The following is a 20,093-nucleotide window of genomic DNA, read 5'->3' as shown; positions in this document are numbered from 1 at the left end:
CCATGATGGATGGAGGACCCTTCCCATATCCCCAGTGCTATCATTTTGTCCACATGAATCCTTGACATTCCCAGAATCGGTCATCGGAGGCTAGTGTCCTTGAGTATAAAAAGAAACAAACTATAAAAAGAAACAAATGTGACTTGGGTCATATCTGATTGCCTAATGAAATGCCCTTCTCCTTGGCCTTTTCCTAAGTCACATTGAATTTGTTCTCAGTGTAACGTAGATTGCATTTTGGTGCCTTTCTGTCATTGTTCCACCAATCCCTTCCCTCCTCTTAGCAGAAGGTATCAAATTTGAAGTGAAAAGTTACATTGGACTGAATGGGCAAAGACAGTGATTGTTATTAATGTTGTTAGCTGTTTCTGACCACATTTCAAAAGACGGGGTTCTGTAGGCTATGGGAGTGCTTTTTTTTTTTCTTTTTTTGCACAGTTTTCCCAGATCCACGTCTTCTGAAAAGCAAATGCATCTTTGCGTCTTCCTGGGTTTGCTCAAATGCAGACCTCTGGAAGAGACTCTTTGGAAAGATCATCATTTGCCTTCTCTTATCCCATACCCCAAGGACGCTGCTCACAGGCAGCCATACTGTCACGCCTCCTGAACACATATCTGTGGTTGTCTATTGAGAGACAGAGGGAGGGAGAGTCTCCTGTGATTACTTCCCCAGATCATTAAACAAATCTTTCTGGTTGTTTTTTTTCTGGAGAACTTTTCTCAGATTCTTAAGGGGAGTACAGACACCCCAAACGTTAAGAACTGCTGGTCTCCCCCAACTTGCACTCCTCCACGCTCCTGGCATCCTTGCCACCGACACTAAGGGAATTTCAAAAGGTTGTTCAAATAAGAGGCTCAAAACTGGTGAGAAGTTTGGCAAGTGAACGGAGGCCTGAAGGGCCAAAACTCTGCCACACTGAAGACCAAGAGACAGGGCACTTCAGTAGATTTCTCTTGAGTGCCAGGATGCCTTAGAGGACTTTTCGGAAAAGGCAGCATCAAAAAGGGTAGCCGTGGGCTTCCCTGGTGGCGCAGGGGTTGAGAGTCCGCCTGCTGATGCAGGGGACACGGGTTCGTGCCCCGGTCCGGGAGGATGCCGTGGAGCGGCTGGGCCTGTGAGCCATGGCTGCTGGGCCTGCGCGTCCGGAGCCTGTGCTGCGCAACGGGAGAGGCCCACATACCGCAAAAAAAAAAAAAAAAAAAAAAAGGGTAGCCGTGCCCTGATGAAGAGGACAAAACACTGCAAGCCTGTTGATCAGAAAAGAGAATTTGAGTAGAGGCAAGATATAGAAAAAGAAAATGTGGGCGGGAGTCTAGTAAGGGAATGGCTGGAGTGCAGAGGATGGGGGCCGATTCTTTTCCATCTCACCTGAGCCTGAAGCAACGAAGAGACTTAAAAGACTTTTAGTCCAAAACAAAACAAAACAAAACTCAGACTATTACAGGGGCCCAAAGTTAGAATAATGCATCAAAGGAAGACCTTTAAGATGAGAACATCTACTTAAGATGGGTGAGGTGGAGACAGGAATTAACTCAGAGAGTCTACTGACAAAAAGCCCTTTCTGTATCTGAGTGCAGGAAAAAAGCATGTGGTTTAGCAGATATAGATGGTCAGGGCACCTTGTACTCCCCAGAGAAGGCATCCACCCATTATATATACAATCCTAGCCCCAACCAAAACAAGCAGCCTTTTCACTCAGCAAGGGGCCTGAGACCCACCGCATCAATTTCATTTAAATTACTGGCATCATTGCCCCCAGCTGAGCTGCTTGCCAGGAAAACAGTAGCTCCTTCATTACACAGATGCAGACACTCAGTCAAATAAATGAAAATAGCCCTGCTCACAGCCCCTTATTCAAGGTAATGCTGCAGATTGCGGGCCTTTCAGGTAAATGGCTGTGTCACCGCCCACCAGAACAGACCTTCAGTTTTGGGTACCTGAAGTTGCTTATTTTTCTTTGGTCTCTACAGGCTCAGTGAGGCTCTCATAGTAAACATGGAAAAGGTTCAAAGTAAAGAAATCCTTTCCTATAGCTTATGGCACTTATTCTGCAAGTGGGCCTGCCACATCAGCGTCCTTGGGGTACTTGTTACAAGTTCAGATTCTCAGACCCCACCCCAACCTGCTGAATCAGATACTCAAGGGGTACAGCCCAGCAATCTGTGTTTTAACAAGCCCTCCAGATGAATCCGATGCTCACTAAAATTTTAAGAATGACTTTAAATCAGATTAGATTGAAGGGACAGTTTAATTAATTCAATCCAAGTTTAATTATACTAGAGAGTGGTAGATGCCTTCAGGGCCAACTGCTAAACTCTGATGCCTTGTAAGCATTAGGAAAAAGGCGCCCCTTCTGGGCAGTTTCAGCAGGTGCTGTCAGTTTAGGGCTGAATTTTAGCTCCATTGACCTCCTGGGCTGTGTGTTCCTACAGTGCCCAAACTGGACACCCTTATGCACTGGCAGCCCTGGATGATCTCTTTCTCCCTGATTAGACTCACCACCTCCAATGCTTAATTAAGAGTAAAAAAAAAAGACACTGTAGATGATGGTGATCATTTCTTGCCCAAGGATTAATTTTGTATCTTTTCTGAATTTCAGCATTTGACTGTCACATAACTATTTCCCAAAACAGATTTGATTCTGCTCTTGTACATTGTAAAATATAACCATTTCCACTGCTGGAGGAATTGGGTTTGTCTTTCAAAGCCTTGCTTGGTCTTTATCCATGAGCCTTGGGTGTCTCCTGCGTGATCAGAAGAAACAACTGCACGTTTCCGAAGGTGGGGTGAAAGCGGAGGGATAAAAATAGGCAGCCCTGCTTCACCAAAGCATGGCGTTGCTTCACAAATCTGACAGAATTTTGAGAGAGGAGCACAGAGGGTTTCCCAAGGGAGGTTGTGATTGAGTGGAACCTCGTGAATCCTGACCCTTCTAAAAAAGTAGAGGTGGTAGCTCTGGCTAGTATAGATGAAACTCCCTCATGAAAGTGACATAGAAATCATTCTGGAGTCCTTAGAGCAGCCTAACAACGAGAGAAGCAAGCTCAAGGTGGAGAAAGAAGCCAGCTTAGGGACTGGCATTAGCTGACTGAGTTCACCAAGCCAGCATTTTCCAATGGCCTCAGGTTTCCTGAAACATGAACTTGAGTGCTGTGGCCCTTATGCAACATTTTATGTGAGTGTGCTTACCTTCATTTTTCCGGGGAGAGAACCCATTGCTCTCCATCACATTTTCAAAGGGATCTGTGATGCGCCCTCCTCCACCTCCCCAAATTAAGAACTGTGGGGGAAAAATCACAACTATAGATTACAATTCTAGATCTTAGTGGTCTGAATTACATGAAAAGTGTATGCACCAAGCCTTGAGGATTGGCTACTTTCACTACAAAAAAGTAAACTATTTATAACAAGCATCTATTGAATTTATAACCATTTTAAAGAGTTTTTAAAAAAGAAAAAAAGCACTTCCCAGAGCATGGCCACCATTCTGCTGGAGTCAAAGGTGTATCAAACCTAATTCATGATTGCTGGAGCTTCCTCTGACCAACCACTTGTTTAAGACTTCCATTTTGACTTAGAGAAAAAAAAAAAAAATTACTTCAGTAGGCTGAGGAGCCTGGAAATAGAAAACATTTGTAGAAGGAAATAAAATATAATGTGCCATTGGACAGGTCACTGAATTAGGGTATATGATGCTTTATTAAAATTGTCGCTGCTGCAGCTGTGCAATACAATGAAGGAGAATCCCTGCTTGCAGACATTTTGCTCCATGTCATTTGCAGTTTCTCTGTACGTTCAAATGACTTCTATCCTGAAGGCTTTTCAAATATACAGTCTTGCCTCCACTTCCAGTGAAATAAACCTGCCTTCTTTAATAAAATGATTGAAAGAAAATTGCCACCAGAAACAAAGTTGAAAGACTAACAGAAGCTATCTGCCACATATGTAGCCAACAGAGGACTAATATCTACAGTATATAAATCAAAAATCCAACAACTCAATAAAAAAAAAGGTTAAGAACATAAATAGGTAAACCATGGAAGAAGAAATGCAAATGACCAATAACCTCACTACTAATTACAAGAAACGTAATGAGAACAACAAGAAGATATGACATTTGCCCATCTGATAGCCAAAGTTTTAAAGAGCGATAATAATCCAGTTTTGGATAGGTGGGAGAACACACTAACAGTTTCTGTAAAAAAAGTGATAGTGATAAGTACAAATAACCTGTGACCCAGTAATTCCACTTCTAGATATTTATTCTTGAGGAATACACATGTTCGTGAATATAAATACGAAGCTGTTCAGTGTAGTGTTGTTTATAAGAGCTAAAATCTAGTCTCCATGTAAATGTCCATTAGCAGAAATATGGTCAAGTAAACTATGGTAGACTCATACCATGAATATTGTGTGTAACAGTTAAAAAGAATAAGGTAGTTCTCTACATACTGGTATGGAAATATGTTTTTCCCATTAGTGGAAAATTCAGCCAGAATAATATGTATCGTATAGTATACTATAGTATGCTTCCATAAATGTGAAATTAAGCGAGACTGTGTGTGATAGTAACATACACGTGAATTCATAGGAAAAAATCTGGCAGTTATCTCCAGAAGGAACAGGATTGATAAGGGAAGTTAAAAGGAATTACTCTGTTTTCTCTATGTAATCCAGTGCTACTTGAATTATTTCTATGGAAAATAATTCATGCATTACTTGAGTGATTCAATGAGTAAATAATAAGTGAAATCCGCATTTTATAACAAAGCAGAAAATAGTTGAAGCAGACCAAGACTCATACAGAGGTATATTTTGCTTAGTACATGGTTTAAGAAATTGAAGAAGCTTCTCAATTAACGAATCCCCTGAATCCAGAGCTTCTTTGACGAAGCTGAGCTGGTGGTAGAGAAAAGGGTTCTACCCAGGCCAATTCAGTGTGACCTCTACATGCTGGGACAGAAGTCTGGGGTCTGCTTACTCTCCTCACCTGAAGGAGGGCGAGAAAGAGAAGGACAGAAATGGTCTTGCAAGAGGGCAAAGACAGAAAATCTTGCGATGAAGAGGGCATTTATACCCCCAGATTATCAGTCACACTCGGATAGCCAAGTGTCAAAGATACTAGGACATGCCTTCCTTATCAGAAGAAATTTGGTACTAGTTCCAATAGTCTCTTAAATCAGGGAGTTAGGCCAGTGTTATTTAAGAACACTTCATTTAAGAAACTTTACTTAAGAAAAGTAAATTATGACCTTTCAAATCTATAAAGTAAGGGGTGATTATTGATCAGTTTATTTGTAAAATAATTGACATACGATTCCTTTGAGTTTCTCTGATACACATAAGCATTTGTTTGCTGGGAGCCAAGAGATCTGAACCTAAACTGTGAGAAGTCACTCTGATCATTGAAAATCAATCAGTAATGAAGATGAATCATCTCCAAAAGTGTAATCTGTCATTGTGTGTGTGTAATTGAATTTACTAAAAAATTGATTCATGTGTAGATTTTGAGGTAATATACTTTGCTGAAGCAAGACATAATGCGTTCTACCAGATAACCTGAATAGGAATGCGTTCTACCAGGTAACCTGAATAGGAATGCATTCTACCAGATAACCTGAATAGGAATGCATTCTACCAGATGATAACCTGAATAGGAACATTTTCACTTAATTAGGCTTTCCATAAATTATTGAGGAATATTGAAAATGTTGACATCATTTCCATAAGCGTGTATGGTATGAGGGGATAGTTCAGGATTTAGACAAAAGTACTGGGTTGGCCTAAAAGTTCATTTGGGTTTTTCCATAACATCTTATGGAAAAACCCAAATGAACTTTCAGGCCAGCCCAATATTTTCCTTCAGCATTGGCTGGGACCAAATTATCATCAGCTTTTAGAGAACTACTAGAAATGTTCTTCGGGTTTTTTTGTTTTTGTTTTTTGGCCATGCTGCTCAGCTTGCAGGATCTGTTTCCTGACCAGGGATTGAACCCAGGCCACGGCAGTGAAAGCACTGAATCCTAACCACTAGGCCACAAGGGAACTCCCTAGAAATGTTCATTCTTATGTGGTCTAATTGAGAGATTTTTTTTTTCTTTTAGATGAAATTTTCTGCAACTTGGTTTCTTAACTCTTCATTTTAAGAAAAAAGGAATCATGTTTCTAGAATAGGCAAAAATTCTAGAAAAGTATATCTTACCTATTTGCAAATTGATGGTATCCATCTTCTAATGACCTCAAATAATCGATTTTAAAATAATGTTCTCTTTTTCTTTCTTACAGAAGTAATGCATATTTGATATAGAAAACTTAGAAAATATAGATAAACAAAAAGGAGAAAATGAAAATTACCTATAATTCCAACTCCTCAAAACAATCACTCTTTTAACATTTTGAAGTGTACCCTTTCAAAAGTCTTTTTTAAGTGTATATAATGCTTTTCTGGTAAAAAAAAATGATTTCTTTTACCTCCAATTTTTTATTTAACAATATACCAAGGACATTTCTCTATAGTGTTAAATATCCTTCTGCATCATTTTTAACCGCTGCATAATACCATCAGGCCCCTGAGTTGTTTTCAATTTTTCACTATTATGAACAAGATAATAATGAGTATCTTTGTTATTAAATCTTTCTTCACATCCATAAAAATTGAGATATCTTTGAAAGCCCTTAGTCACACAGTTTAAGCCCCTCTCTTAACATTGAGCTAATTAAAAATAAAGAATGATTTCCTTTGAGATTCACTAGAACAAAGAAATGAAGCCGCCTTTGTTTTTGTTTTCAAAATTACTGGCATGCCAGCGAGGGGGGAAATAAAGTGTCTAATGAACATATGTATGAAGAAATTTCTTTAAAACTTTTAACTTAAAATGACCTAAGTATTCATTCCAGGTGTATTTGTGTTTAAGAATTTTGATAACCAGCCATTGAAATTAAAGTGATTGTATTGAAAGGATGTTATTATTGTTAACTAAGACGCATTTGTTGTAATCACAAAGCAGCATCTCTTTACTGCTTTCCATTTACCTTGATTTTCTAAAAGAAAAGCATGCTCTTTGCTTGGCCAGACTGTTGCTTAGCTTTCTTGATACTTACATTGCTTATGGACAGCATTTTTGATTAACGGTTTCGGGGTGTGGAGGGGGACCATCAACTAAATAAAATAGCCCAGGTGTGGATTTAGAGCTGCCCTCCATCTTGGCTGCAAGACTACACTGAATTAATTCATAAACTTCTGGCAAGTCTACCCTTTAGAATTGAAGAGACTCTCACATGACACACATGGATTGATATAAAAAGACACCGGACCACATCATGCAGAAACGACTTAAGGAAAAATTCCAGCTGCACATAACCCGCTCTACATCCCCACCAAGCTAACTAGTGACCAAGGCAGTAGCTTGATTAACCAATTGTTGTGCATGTACCATTCATCGTAAAGAGTCATGAAGTTAAATTCTGCCGTGAGAGTCTCAGAAGAATGCCCATCTGGGGAAATTGCAAATAAAATGTTGTAAAATAACCAAGGAGTGGAGTGGGGAGTGGAGGATAAAGCAACAGAAGTATTTAATGTGAGACTCATTGTTATTTTTATGTTTCACCTATTGAAGATAACAGGCTCTTTGTTGAAGTTTTTTATCAGTTGGATTTAGACAAGGCTTCTCAACCTTGGCACCACTGACATTTTGGACCAAATCATTCTTTGCTGGGGAGGCGGGGAGGACTGTGCACTGTAGGATGTGCCACAGCATCCCTGGCCTCTACCCACTACATGCCAGTAGCACCTCCACCCCAGTTGTGACAACCAAAAATGTCACAAAACTGTCCCCTGTTGAGAACCACTGGATTAACAAATTATCATTCTGAAATACTGAAAAAGTGAAGACTCAGGCCAAACATCATAATGTCATGTGCCATTTTATTTAGAGATCAGTGTGGGTGGAAGTACTGCCACCCATCTTTGTGGTATTATGCTAGACTTGAAGTTCAGTGCAGACCTGTACTCTCTGACACCATGTATTCTGTGCAAAAATACCTCTCTGTGTGAGCATTGCACCAAATCTCACTGGTAGCAGTGAGCATCATTTCTCTACCCTCTATGTCATGTCTCTTACAATAGCAATGAAAGTGTTCTTTCTGTTGAATGCATTGTTGTAAAGAATCTCCAAATCTATTTTGAAAGGTATATGGAAGGTAAGTATTAGACCACACAGACCTGACCCTGTCCCTTAAAGGGATCTTCTAACCATGCTTTTAGGAGATCTCAGGCTACAGCCCTATCCACGAGCTAATACTTTCTACCCACCTAGCTCATTTTACAAGAATCACCCCTAAATAATTTCCACTCTTTTCAGTTCTAAGACTATTTTGACTTAACTTCCTTGTATTCACTCCCCCTTTGGCTGGTTTGCCTAACTTTATGATTGACTCTTCATAAAGTTAGTGAGTTCCCTGCTTTTTACTCCTCTCTTTGGCTTCTGCTAAGCTGCCATCTTCCCCTGAAGTCTCCCCCATTGAAAGTTTGGATTTAATAACGGAAGTTGCCAACATCTTGACCTTCTTTCAGATATGACAATGGATGATGTTCGGGAATACGAGAAAAACATGCATGAACAAACCAACATAAAAGTTTGCAATCAGCATTCCTCCACTGTGGATGACATAGAGAGCCAGGCCCAAACAAGTGTATGTAGAATTTTTAAAACATGTTGCCCACCCTTTACCAAACATACACATAAACTGATCTTTGAAAAGACTTCAAATGCATCAATTCTCAAACTTCCACAAAAAAGCGTCGTCGCCCAGAGGCTGTTGGTGAAGAACCTGAGCTGGGTCTTAACTGGACAGTGTTACCTCTTGCTTCCAGACATTTCCATTCTTTAATGCCGCTTGACTCGGGGGTTATTTCAGTCATAAAACCAAGAGCATGTAGAGTGGAAACATTGTGTGGCCTGCACCACAAAAGAACAGAGGGGTAAAAACGGACGTCCTAAGAAAGCTAGACCATCAATGCCAGAAACTTTTAAAGACATAGTTAACACTCATTCATTTAAGTCATTCATTCGGGCTCATCTAGTATTTTAGGTTTCTTTACATTTGCTTTGAAATGCTTTCTAGGGCTCTTTATGGCTATCTGACCCAATCACTTCCTTTTTACTTAGGTTCATGTCCAGATGGGGCTGCCATCTATGCATACATACTGGCTGAGCAGTGAAGGTGTGGTGAGCTAGATCTAGCCCGGGACTTAAGCATCAGAGAACCTGAGGTTATTTAATGGCACATTGGTGATTGAGAGCTGACCGTACGGTGTATGCCAGCATCTTAAATATAGTTCTATCTCAATCATTCGTGCTAATGAAGAGGAGTGACAGATAACAAAGAAAAATGTAATCGCCAAGTTATTTAAATGTACCTTTGGCCAGAGCTGTGATCTCTTTGGGTGCCAGCTTGAGCCCACATGTCTGTTAGCCCCACAATAATACACGTTAGATATTTAAGAAATTGACAGTGTAGTTACAGAAAATTGACAGATGGCTATTGTTGTAAATGCTTTAGATATGCAAAGACCTTTGGTTGCACTCTGGAAATTTCTAGTGAACTTTTGAGAGCATGTCTTTGGAATGTGCCCTGTAAGACCTATGCGCTGCTATTGGATGCATGTGACTGCCCTTGAGGTTGAAATGGCCTTCCTCCCCATTTTGGATGCAGTGATTGGATTTGCAGAAAGCTCTTTGGATCAGGAGGTGTTCCTCTGTAGGCACCGACCAGTTCCTATAGGACTTCCCCCTTCCTCTCTCCCTGTTCTAAAGTTAGAAGTGCTCATTAAGGAAACTGTCCTTGAATTTCTATCACTTTCAGTTACCTTTTCTTTAGGAACGTTAGACACCTGTTCCTTCTCAGCTGCTCTCTGAAAGCCACTCACTATATATAAGCACCACAAGACAAAGGAAGCCAGAGGAAAGGGGAAGATGCCAGGTAGCCAAAGGATACTAAACAGTGCTTTCCTCATTCTAAGTTCTTATACCTTATTGAATTTGTTACAATATTGCTTCTGTTTTATGTTTTGGTTTTTTGGCCTGGAGGCATGTGGGATCTTAGTTCCCCGGCCAGGGATGGAACCCTCACCCCCTGCATTGGAAGGCGAAGTCTTAACCACTGGACCACCAGGGAAGTCCCAACGTGGTTATCTTTAAATGCTTACTACCATTTCCCTTATTCTTTGAATTCCATCAAATTGGGGGTCATTTATTTTTCTATATTTTTCTTCTCTATCATAATGAAAAAGTTGAAATCAAGGGGCTGCTGTCCATCACGAATAAAAACTGCATGGGTGCTCAGTAAATTTAAATCATTGACCTGAGTAGAGACAAACTAGATTGAAATTAGGCAAAATGAACATCCATGGCCACGGGCAATAAGGAAATAACAGTCTCCTGTTCAATTGAGTAGGTTCAATACTTTCAAGGAAGAGAACTTCTAAGAGACTCTGAACGGGAGTGCAAAATCAAACTTCTGTACTTTGGATGATTTCTGCCCCCTGCTGGATGTGTGGAGTAGAGCACTATATTCAGCCACTTGTATAGAAAACCTGATTTTTCAAAGATGATATCATTTATTATAGCAGAAACATACTGCTGAGATTTTGCTGAAATTCACTGAAATTTTTCTGAGTCTCAATTTGTTTTTATTTTTCCTATACTTCTTTTAACATATTTATTGGAGTATAATTGCTTTACAATGATGTGTTAGTTTCTGCTTTATAACAAAGTGAATCAGTTATACATATACATATGTTCCCATATCTCTTCCCTCTTGCGTCTCCCTCCCTCCCACCCTCCCTATCCCACCCCTCTAGGTGGTCACAAAGCACGAGTTGATCTCCCTGTGCTATGCCGCTGCTTCTCAATTTTGTTTTGAAATACCTCCTTTTAAAGAATTTAATCTTATTTCTGAGCTTGTTTAATAGTCTTAGTATTTTTTTAAAGTGGTAAGTTTACAGGTACAGTTCTTGCTATATTCTGAATTTCATATTCTATCAACACAGGCATAATTTTTTATTTCCTTTGTAAGAACTTTTTCCTTTCAGAAAATTTTAATAATTGTTCCTAGGAAATCCTCTTAAGGATTTTGTTTTTTGCACAATATTCCTGGTTTGCTCATATGTTATGATATGACTCTCTGTCTCTCTTTCTCTGCCTCTGTCTCTGTCTCTGTCTCTCTCTCTCTCTCTCTCTCTATATATATATATATATGTCTTAATGATTAATACTATATTAACTCCATAGTTAGTATTTCCAAAGGGGCTCTATGTTTCCTACTAGTTTATGTGGTATCATCTAATGTGGTATCACCTACTAAGTTCATGGGAGAGGCCACAAATGAAAAATGGTTCTCTGGAAGCTAAAACAGATGTAGAAATCCATGGGCAGCAGATTTCACATTTTACAAGCTTTTAGGCCTTCACTGAGCTTTTTCTAATATGCCCAGTTATCTGTTTTCCCTGTTACCGGTAATAAAATTGGCAAAGGATACCAGGGATAGCCTGACTTAGAGTAATTAATAATAACCATGATAGTAGTAGTAATAATAATAGAGTTTCTAAGAATGAGAGAAGAGATACTAAACTATATAAAGCAAACCGGCTCTAAGAAAGAAGGCACCACTGTATTGTAACAGTGATATTCTTTCAGTGTATTACGTCTAAAATGTAGTAAGTGTATGTAATATGTTATTCACTGTAGTTACATTAGGGAAGGATTTACATTTAAAGGAATTTTTTTTTTTTCTTTTTTTTTTACTTTCTCACATAATAACATTTCAGGTATTTGGAAAGTCTACACCATCTGACAATGCCTGTTAAATGAGGCGTCACTGAATTTATTTCTTGAATGCCAAATAATGCTCTTTTTCTTTTAAGTAAAATTCTCACCTATTATGTGATACTATCCTTTTGTTCTCTGCTCTTTTCCTTTTTATGTTTCCTTGAGAAATGGTTTTGTTTTTTTGGTTTGGGGATAGTTAGCAGAGTTTGTTGTTGTCATATCTTACTTGTTTTTTAAGAAGAAATAATTAAAACACAGCGCCTGAAAAATCTCAGGGTGGATACACAGTCAGGAAACAAGTAACCCCTAGAATATTCATTGAATAATCTATGTATATTCATTGAATAAGTATATTCAATGCATAAGTATATTCATTGAATAAGAGGATTGAAAAATTCTGATGATCTGCCTATTTACCCTATAAAGGTGAACTTACATTTTCACGATCTAAAGTGGATAACAGTATGTATAATTTTGGGGCCATTGATTGCTTTAATAATCTTCCCTTTATAGAAAAGATGGCCAGGTCTAATAATAGCTCTGCATACCATACCATATGCACAACACACAGACACACACAGCTCCGGTGTGCTTCTGTACTCTCCTGATAAGTTCTGTTTTCAGAATACTTAAAGTACTCACTGAAAAGTGCTTTGGACAATCTTGGATGGTTACTCATAAAGGAATTTTTTTTTTTCAGAGGTCTGCCTCAGTAAAAAGAAAAAAATTCAGGGCTTAGCATTTCGATGATAATTTGGGTTTATAATCTGGAGAGATCCCCTTATCATAGAGTTCTGATGGGTCCTTTAAAAACAGGCAGAGAGATGAATCCATTTGCATCTCTTCTAAATACCTGCTCATTTTTTTCTTCTTTCTGTTTTTTTCCTTTAAGACATGACAATGGATGAAGTCCGAGAATTTGAACGAGCCACTCAGGAAGCCACCAACAAGAAAATTGGCGTTTTCCCCCCTGCCATTTCTATCTCCAGCATTCCCCTGCTGCCCTCCTCAGTCCGCAGTGCCCCTTCCAGCGCTCCATCCACTCCTCTCTCCACAGATGCGCCAGAATTTCTGTCGGTTCCCAAAGATCGGCCCCGGAAAAAGTCTGCCCCAGAAACTCTCACGCTTCCAGACCCTGAGAAAAAAGCCACCCTGAATTTACCTGGCATACATTCTTCAGATAAGCCATGTCGGCCCAAATCAGAGTAACTTCATAAGAATATTTCATGGGGTTTTATATTTTCGGTTTGGGGTCTTGTTTTTTTTGTTGTTGTTGTTTTTTTAATAATCTGATATAGAAAAAGACTGCTTTGTCACTCAAACATGTCCCTTTGATCTTTTGAGTGTGCATGTAGTTAAATAATTTCACATATGATTCCTTAAGTATGCCACACAGTGTCACATTAGATGTAAGATGTAAGACTTGCAAAGGACAGAAGGGATCTTCTGTAGCCACAGCTGGATGCCAGGGAGGAAGCCTTGTTTATTGGGCATTTGATGACGTTGGCATGGACTTCAAGGGTAAATAAATGAAAACTTTGCACCACTGTGTTACAAGGTGTAGTGAAATAGTGAAGTCAGTTTCCTCCCATCAAACCTGAAATTCTCAAAAATATTCTCAGGCATAATATACCTAATTGTTAAATTTTGAACTGCTCCTTACCAATACTTGAATACCAGTAGTTACTGAGATTCCTATTTGCGTTAGTCTGACTCAGGATTTGGGGCCTAATTAACTCTTTAAATTTTTTGGAAATTTTAATTATCAACATGTAGAGGCTCCAAGTGCAATTAACAGTAACTTATTTATACCTTTCACAGAATTTAATAAAGATTCCACTTGTTTCTGTCTTTTAATAACTTTCCCCTTCGTGCCCTTGTGGCCTCAGAAATCTTTAAGAATTACATGGATGAATGTGACCATAACTGTCTGATTTGGGGATGGTTTGGTTTAGGAACCAAGAGGCCCAGGTGAGGCAAACGTCTTTTTTTTTCTACAGGTACCAACGAACCTTGACCTATCACCTTCCGTCATCCTTTAAGATTCTCAGAATTTGCAGTTAATTGAGTAGAATTCATTGACTCTTTGCCCAATCAAAGAAGTTCAAGGATAGAGTAAGCTACCTGGACTTTAACACTGTCAGAGTTGTCTCCCATCCCCTTCCTCATTTTACTCTTAATAACATCCAGACCTCCCTGAACGGATTGCCCATCACTAGACCTTAGAAAAGATTGTCATTCTCTTGCTCCTTACTTGAAATCCAAATATTGGGAATGTCACAAAAGTCGAGTGAATACAGTCGAGTGGGAGGAGAAAATGAGCAGAATGGCTGACTCCTATCTGTAGAGTAAAAAGGAAAAGTGATAAAAGATGCCCCTCTGTCTAGCTTTCTTTTCTGAGAGTATTGGTAATGCAAGATCAGACTCAAGGTTGACGGGAGACAAGATCACTCACCAAAGTGGCAGAAAGAGAGCTCTCCTTTGATGTAAAGAGAAGACTGCCACCTTCGCACCTCACTGCCTTTAAACACAGAAAGAAGAGCAAACAGAATCTGGCATTTCCTTTTGTCCTCCAAGAGAGGAAGAGAACAAGGTAATTGGGCAACTCCAAGGCCCCAGCTAGCCTTCCTGACCATAACCTCCAACCTCAGGAAAGGGACCTTCCCCAAACACAGATTCCAAAGGACACTACATAGACCAAGGAGGGTATCCTCCTCCTCTTACACAGCCTCTCAGCCAGTGGACCCTGCCTGCTTCTCTCTCTCAGAGCACAGCACTCTGCCTAGTGTCCTTCCAGTTAACAGACTCTCCCAAGGTGCAGGTGCTGGCCCCATGAGCCCAGCACCAAGTGTTCTAAGTCATATGTCAGATTGTCAAGATCATTTCTTTATCTATAGGTTGACATTTAGCTTAATAAATAAACCCAGAACTCAAAGGGAACCCATTGCAAATAGCTTAGATCAACAGTGCATCTCTTCCCTAAGAATGATAGCACCATAGTAAGACACCACCTTTGCATGGTATGGTAGCATGATTTTTGCTTCTGGGAAAACTCAATCTTCTATCAAGACCTCTTGGACTTCTCAATGGCTCTCTTTCGACACAGTAGCACTTAACAAGAATGTTTCCCTTTGGAAGTAAAATTCTCCTTTCAGAAGACAGTGACATAGTGTGTATATTTGCTTACCATTTGCAAGCTGAAATCAGGATGGGGTGGGATCGTGATTTTTGCATGGAATGAATTTATTTTGTGCGTGCTGTTCACACATCTAGACCTAGTTTTTCTGTTGATGCCATTGCTAATTTTCCATTTTTGTAAAGTAGCTTCTGCTATCAAGGTCAGCAATTCTATATGCTTTAGAAAGCTAATTTCTGGTTTCCTACTGTGAGTTTTCTTTCTCTTATAACCAGTACAATACCACAGACACTACTTGCGAAACTACCACTGATAGTGTAATTCTTAGCCAACAAATATGTGTGCTCTTAAAGTATGTTCAGTTTTTCTGTCTACATGTGGTTTGTGTGCATTTTGACGGGGGCGGGGGGACGGGTGCAGATATTCCTTTAGCTGCTTTGAATATTTAATCCAGTCATCACAGGGCATAAATGACTTCAGTATTTTATTTGTCTTGATTGTCAAGTGTCATTTCACAGTCTCCGTACATGAATTTGTTTATTGTGGGGTACAAGCCTGCGATGAATGTGTATATAGAACATTATTAATTCCTATAAGGCTGGAAATTAAGTGGCTGCATGATGGAAATTTAGAAGAAAAAAAAAGCAGAAACTTGAATTCATTAAGCATGTTTAGGGGAAGAATAGGATCTTAACTCAGTGCCTCTGTCTGCAATGTGGAAACCTTCAACCTTGTTCACCAAAATTGTACTATACCTGTATATATATAAATATAGTGAATCCGACACCACCAGTTTTAAGTCTCTGGTAGCCAAATTAAAATAAATAATCCACAGAATAACACGTATGTTCACCCGATCTTTGTCTCTCATGTTAGTGGAGACCATCAAAATGACCATAGATTTCATTACTTTGAATGGACTTCAAATTACAAAATGCCCTTGTGCTTTTCGTTGGCTATAGTACAGCACTGTTGCTTTAGCTGTGCTTTCCCAGGATAAGAAGCCCTTGGTGTTTTTACTGCATAAACTTTGTCAGAAGTCAGCTCTGAAGACCATTTCATTTTCCTACTTTTGGGCTGGAATAAGACAAAGCAAAGAGGAAGCATAACAACAAAGGAGTCCGTGACATTTTTGTTACTACATGATAACCAAAACAGTATGAGTTCACTGGTGAACGAATTTATAAACCCTTCTGTTTGGGTCTTGCATTTGTGTCAGGGAAAATGGCTTTAATCTATTTGGAGGTATTTATTAGCCATGTTTTTGGTTGTGAAAATAAATCTCTAAATAGCACAATTGTGTATGTCTAATGTAGACACTCAAAAGACACAAAAAGACCCCCAAAAGTTATGTGGTTTTCTTCCAAGACACTGTAATAAACAGTGACCTAAGAGAGTAGATTCTGACACTTCTCAAGAAATCATTTTTCCGTGAAAATTTCAAGGCTAATGGATTTATGCGTATTTTAAAATTCTACTCGCCTTAGCATCTTTTCAATGGCTCAGAGACGACACGTCACTGGCTGGCATAGGTCAACAACAATTTTACTTTTCAGAAGGGCCAGAGAATAGTTTACTCCACGTGTGATACGTACTCAGATAATCCAATAGGGAAAGATTGTTTAAATAGTTTTAGTCCCTTTCTGATCATCTGATTCAGTAGGCTGGGTGACGATATGCCATCTAAGCCATAATTCTTGAAATTAAAAAAAAAAACCAGTGACTGCACTTGATCATAAATCATTTAAAACTTCTTTCCTGCTGAAACCGAGTGTTACACAAGAGCATGGCAATGGCATACAGAGGCAACACATACCAGATTCTTCTGTGTTCTACCTTCAAAACAATCTGTTACATTTGAAATGTAAGTGTTTAAGCTTTTTAGGAGTTAGTGCAATAAGAGAATGTGAATATGTTGAGACCTTTCCAGATGCTGTTATTGTTATTTTGTCGTTAAGTTAACAGATGCTTTAGGATAAGCCTCTCAATGTTTTTGCTTAAAATCGAAAGCCTGTCTGTTGAATTGCAAGTCTCCCTTCAGTTTGTGTGTGTCACCAAGGAGAGGTTCTTTGAGTTGATGTTACACCTGTGCCACTCGTGTGTAGCTTCAAGTGTAATTTTTAGCGTTTACATTTCGAGCTGAGATCTTGATTAAATGAGTCAATATACCACTGCCACAGCTGAGGGACCAAGTTTTGGGATGCACAGTGTTATAGACAGCAAGCAAAGCAAACAAAGTTGATCCTCACACACGCCATCCTCCTGTGTCATTTTATGGCTGTTTTGTGTTTTTTTTCCCAGTTATTTATTATTATTGATAATAACTTACTTTTTCTTACATTCTGTTGTAAATAAAGTACAAAGCAATCTTCTTTCCAAGTGTAGCTTCCTCTCTCTCTTTCTCAGATCTTCCCAAGGGAATGTAAACTATTGGGAACTTGGGGGTTGATGGGAAAGAAGCTATCAAGGGAGAAAGAACAAGCCAAAGGCCGGAACTTAGACCCAGTTCTAGGGGACTTGTGTGCAAAGAAGCCTGGCCTGCTAATAGGCGTATGGTGTCTTCAGGGCTGGGCCCTTGGTAAGAAATGCCTGGGTGCCAGCTCTAACTCTCCAGCCAAAAAATACCCAAAGTGAATATAACCCAGTGGGATACACACGCAGACTCATCCATCCACCCATCAGGTGCTTGGTTACCCCTCATCAAATGTGAGGCAAGAGTCTTGAGTGGTAACCAAGGTAAAGCATCCCCCAGGGAATCTGTAGGAACACCACCTTAGGGGGGACACCAGATCCTCTCCACCGTAGGGCAAGCCAGGTAAGCTGCGCTGACTCTGACCTGACGGTGGTTTCTCCATCTCAAGTAGCTCCTGTTGTTCACAAAAGCGTCCTCTGGGGACGGGAGGAGGAGCACAGAAATGCTTTAGCACCCATCTTTCAATAGTCTTCTCGGAGCTTAAGCAGAGACACACCTCTCCCTCCTATTCAATCCTGTAACGCGTGTCAATATCCATATTATTATTCTTTTTATTGAAGTACAGTTGATTTACAATGTTGTGTTACTTTCTGCTGTACAGCAGAGTGATTCAGTTATACATATGTACATTCTTTTACCTATTCTTTTCCCTTATGGTTTATCACAGGATACTGAATATAGTTCCCTGTGCTACGCAATAGGACTTTGTTGTTTATCCATTCTGTATATAATAGTTTGCATCTGCTAATCCCCAACTCCCAATCCTCCCTCCCCCACCCCCCATCCCCCTTGGCAACCACAAGTCTATTCTCTATGTCTGTGAGTCTGTTTCTGATTTGTAGATACGTTCATTTGTATTATTTTTTAGATTCCACATATAAGTGATATCATACGGTATTTGTCTTTCTCTGTCCGACTTACTTCACTTAGTATGATCAACTCTAGGCCCATCCATGTTGCTGCAAATGGCATTATTCTGCAAATGGCATTATTTCATTCTTTTTGATGGCCGAGTAATATTCTGTTGTATATACGTACCACATCTTCTTTATCCATTCCTCTGTCGATGGACATTTAGGTTGCTTCCATGTCTTGGCTATTGTGAATAGTGCTGCTGTGGACATAGGGGTGTGTGTATCTTTTCGAATTAGAGTTTTGTCTGGGTATATGCCAAGGAGCATCCACATTGTGTGCCTTAATCTCTGATTGTGCCAGGCCACAGCTTCCTCTAACAGTGCACCATAACTACACTGAAGATGGTCGCCAGATTATGTACAGTAATTCAGTTAATCAAAACATGCTTGAGTTTCGAGCTGCAAATTCACCATTACCACTCCTGCCCTGCCATTTTTTAAAATATTTATTTATTTATTTATGGCTGCATTGGGTCTTCGTTGCTGTGGCACAGGCTTCAGCAGTTGTGGCACGTGCTGCCCTGCCTTTTCATTTGTTCTTCAAAACACACGAACTTCCCACACATAGTTGCTGGCTGAAAGCGAACTCGGTACAGCCAGACTGGCTGTTTCTTCCTGGGGCCAAACTATATAGGTTGCCTGATGTTAAATGTATAGATATTTATCACATCACCAGTTTCCCTGTACAGCTTTTAATCATGATGTTATCTCATTTGAGTGTTACTCTTAGATTTCTGCACACCCACGTTCTTTTCTAAAACTTCCTGTTTCCTTCACTATATTCACTTGGGATTTTTTGCCTCCAGCTTCCAACTGTACCTTGGCCTCTCAGGTTTAAGATCAATCATGTATCGTTTCTCCTAGCCCTGCTCTGAAATATCCCTAAATGAAAATGTTAGTCTCAAGCCTGAAGCTTTGATGGCTTTGGAACAACAATCAACCTATGTGTACGTGTACATTCGTGTGCATGTGTGCGTGTGTGTGTGTGTGGTGTGTGTGTGTGAGCCTGTAACTTGTGTGGCTGATCCAGACAAGCCCTGTTTACAAGTTTATTATATTGACTTTCTCTGCTTAATTTTTAGCCCTCTAGTATTCCACACCTCCATAAATTCTCCCTTTTCTACAGCATCTAATCTAGTAGGATATCTCATTCAAGTCCAAACATTTAACTACTTCTCCTTCACTTGGGAAAATTGGAAACGGCCTGGAACTAACTTTGCCTTAATATTCTTGCCCGGTCCCAGCATAGAGGACTTGAGCTAATAAGTAGCCAAAGAAACTGGACATGGCCTCAGGTCCTTCTGAATCCGGCCATTCGGTACAGCAACATTAAACAGCTGAATTAAACACCTGGAATTTAGGGGATAATTATGTTTAACTAGAAGTACCAGCTGTCTTCACTAAAGGCAGGCACTAAGGACCGGGAATCATCATTTCCCCCTCCTTTAACTTATAGAAAGGAGATTTGGCCGTCTGTTACTCAAAGGTGTTTGAGGGCAGACAAATCTGGACCTTTGTGATTTTTTTAAAAAAATCGTATTCCAAAACAACTTTCCTGCTCCCAAGGGATTCTGCATGCAAGATGCTGACAGTTTACTGCTCTTTAGCAACCCTTGGGACTCACTCTGTGATCTTCAGCACACAAGTGATTATATTCAGAGCAGTCCAAAGATAGCTTGCTGCTCTCCGTGTGCAGTCTGCTGTTAAAGCCAGTCATCAGTATTAACGTGTGCTATACCTC

At 39.7% G+C, this 20,093-nt stretch overlaps 1 protein-coding gene across 5 annotated transcripts in view; it reads left to right on the top strand.

Moving 5' to 3' along the window:
- The window catches only part of PITPNC1 (phosphatidylinositol transfer protein cytoplasmic 1), a 256,157-nt gene extending 238,813 nt beyond the window's left edge, over positions 1-17,344 (top strand). For all 5 annotated transcript variants that reach the window (XM_089901467.1, XM_022589206.2, XM_089901464.1 and 2 more), the window contains one exon: positions 12,722-17,344. In XM_089901467.1, coding sequence (XP_089757593.1) covers positions 12,722-13,038 — 317 coding nt within the window. In that variant the 3' untranslated portion in view covers positions 13,039-17,344. The remainder of the gene's footprint in view (positions 1-12,721) is intronic.
- The last annotated feature ends 2,749 nt before the right edge of the window (positions 17,345-20,093 follow it).

The sequence above is a fragment of the Delphinapterus leucas genome, chromosome 19 (assembly GCF_059928025.1).
Source record: "Delphinapterus leucas isolate spDelLeu-1000000601 "Yukka" chromosome 19, BTC_Dleu_Yukka2, whole genome shotgun sequence".
NCBI classification, from domain to species: domain Eukaryota; kingdom Metazoa; phylum Chordata; class Mammalia; order Artiodactyla; family Monodontidae; genus Delphinapterus; species Delphinapterus leucas.
Note: the sequence above shows the minus strand (reverse complement) of the source record. Positions and strands in the feature narration are given on the sequence as shown.